Below are 2,601 nucleotides of genomic sequence, written 5' to 3' on the forward strand. Positions count from 1 at the left end.
TCACCACATCGGTCGTCAGGATCCATAAGCCCGCTGCCGCGCGAGCCCCGTGGATTCGTCATAGAGGTGACTCCAGAGGCCCTCGCGGCCCCGCGACCTGAGCCGCAGGTACGCCGCATCCCGCTCCCGGCGGATGCGCCAGCGGAGCTGCCGCGCGGCGATCTCCGACTGCTGCTGGCCGCACGGCGGGCCGCCGCGGACTCCGCCGCCGCAGCCCCTCCACCTGTCCGGCGCATCTCGCCGCCGCGTGCTGCTTTCGCGGCCGCTGCCGTGGACGCCGCCGCGCGAGATGCAGCATCACCGCCGCGGGCTGCCGGCGGACGCCCCTCCCAGGCGCCGCGCCGCCCCACCCAGACTTCACGCCGCCCCCCTGCTGAGCGGCGTGCTGTACACCGGGCCGAGCCTCAGCCGTCTCAGCGACCTGCCCGGAAGCGACGCGACCGCTGCGGCAACTGCCGGAGCACTGATGGGCATGGCGTCCTCACCTGCCCCCGGCCGCTGCGTGCTTCCACCCGGAGGGCGTGCAACAAGAAGATTCACCTTCAAATTCGTTTCCGAGGACGGTTTTGAGATTGGACTTGAACTGGTTGGTCAGTTGTTGCTTTTTTGAGTGTCTTTTTTTGTTTTATATGTCTCTTTGAGTGTCTCTTGTTTAAAATTCGTTATTGGACACCAAATATGTTGCTATTGGAAGCAGAGTGAGGTTTGATCTTTACATACAATGACGTACAACGGCGCGTAGGAAGCATCTTTTATTCTTAATAGCCAGACCATCGAGTATCACGTTGCAAAATTGGGCCTCCTCCTTATCACGCCGGCGGCAGCTACAGTCCACCAGGTGGGTGACCCGGCCGGGGCAGCCTGGATGCAGCCCCCGCGCCAGACAGACGACGTCTGGAGAGAACTCCTCCGCGAGGACGTGGTAGACCTGGAGCTGCAGGCCTACGGTCCACCCCCGGTTGTTGGCAAATTCCTTGCACCCTTCGCAAATCTGCGGAGGCCGGCAAAGCAAACGGTAACGTTTCCTCATTGGCGTGCTAAAATTTGCAGGTTGAGGGGTACTCACAGGCTGGAATGGATTGAAGTTCGGGGGTTCCTCTCCCCACCCCACCATTGCGCCGGGACGGGCCAGGTAATACCGGGCGACTCGGCAGAGGCGTCCACCACGTATTCCGCGAAAGCGTACCCCCATGGTGTCAGGTAGAGCGTTAGGCGAGGACTGGGCGTTCAAACAATGCGCTTAGCGCCCGACCACTTGCCCCTCGCCCCTCACCCCGCGGCTCGCGGCAGCGCCTTTAATAAGTCACCTGCGAGGTGCGCCCGTTCAGTCTAGTCCGAGCAGCTCCAGAGACACCTAGCCATGGCCCTCTACCTCGTGCTCGGGTGCCCCGCGCTGCTCCTGCTCGGCGCCTTCCTGCTGCGCCGTTGGCCCACTCCGCCCCCTGCCCTTAGGCGCCACCTGCCGGATGTCTATCTCGAAGGGAACATCGGCGCGGGGAAATCGACGCTAGCAACGGCGCTGGCAAGTACTGGCAACTACGATGTGTACCAGGAGCCGATCGAGGAATGGCGGGGAACGGGCGGTGTCAACTTCCTCGCGGCCCTTATGAACGACTACGCCGCGAACGCTTATCTCTTCCAAGTGCTGGTCCTGGGCACGCTGTGCAACCGGATGCGCTGTGCCCGCCGCACGTCGCGGATGCGCATCTTTGAGCGCTCCGCCCGGTGTGCAGTGGACGTGTTCTCGGAACATGCACACGCCGTCGGCGCGATTTCCCGAATGGAGATGGTCACGCTGCGTGTCCTGCGGGACGCGACACGGCCCGCCCACCCGGTCGTGTACTTGTACGTGCGGATCGAGCCTGAGGAAGCGCGCCGTCGGACTCAGCGGCGAGGCCGCCCAGAGGAGTCACAGCTGCCGCACTACTTCTTTGCGCGGTTGCACCGGCGCTTGGACGACTGGCTCCTGCGGGCCGAGTACTCGGAACGCCGGAACGAGGTGGTCGTCCTGGACGGGACGCTGTCTCCGGAGGACCTGCTGGCAGCAGCGCTGGAGGCCCTGGAGAGAGTCTGCTTGTACGCCGCCTAGTGCGAGTTAAGTCTTACTGACGGAGGATAACTTTTCGACTTGTGAGTAACTGCATCCCCATCCTTGTCCGAGACGTACTCACGCGTAACATGCTGTGAGCACTTCTCTCCCGGCGACGTACTAACGCGGGTCCGCCGAGGCCCTTTTCCGCTTCTCCTCCGCAGCTTCTCGTGGTACAGCGGAGCTGACTGCCTCCGCCGCTCGAGCTGTCGACCCCCCTCCTCACCTGGGCAGCACACCTGGGCGCCACCGCTCCCTCATCACCGCCTGCCGCCGCACCTACTGGAGGCATCGGTGGGCGCGGTGGCCAAGATCCGCCCACAACTTCCCTACGAAGACGCGCTGACCATCCCGTTCGAGTGCAAGCTGCCAACGATGCTATTTGAAAACGGCACCAGGCAGGACGCGGGCTGTCCGCCATCAAACCTGGCCTGCACCTGGGAGGTCCAGTTGCAGAGATTAACGGACTGGCTGAAGTTCTTACTCAAACTCCAGTGGCACACCAACTTTAC

At 63.2% G+C, this 2,601-nt stretch overlaps 1 protein-coding gene across 1 annotated transcript; it reads left to right on the top strand.

Annotated features, from left to right (window-relative positions):
- The first annotated feature begins 1,360 nt into the window (after positions 1 to 1,360).
- Positions 1,361 to 2,089, top strand: LOC113212208 (thymidine kinase 2, mitochondrial-like). Its single transcript, XM_026430820.1, has one exon. The coding sequence runs from the start codon at positions 1,361 to 1,363 to the stop codon at positions 2,087 to 2,089; it is 729 nt and encodes a 242-aa protein (XP_026286605.1).
- The last annotated feature ends 512 nt before the right edge of the window (positions 2,090 to 2,601 follow it).

This window comes from Frankliniella occidentalis, unplaced genomic scaffold (assembly GCF_000697945.3).
Source record: "Frankliniella occidentalis isolate FOCC.00 unplaced genomic scaffold, Focc_3.1 Scaffold497, whole genome shotgun sequence".
Classification (NCBI taxonomy): domain Eukaryota; kingdom Metazoa; phylum Arthropoda; class Insecta; order Thysanoptera; family Thripidae; genus Frankliniella; species Frankliniella occidentalis.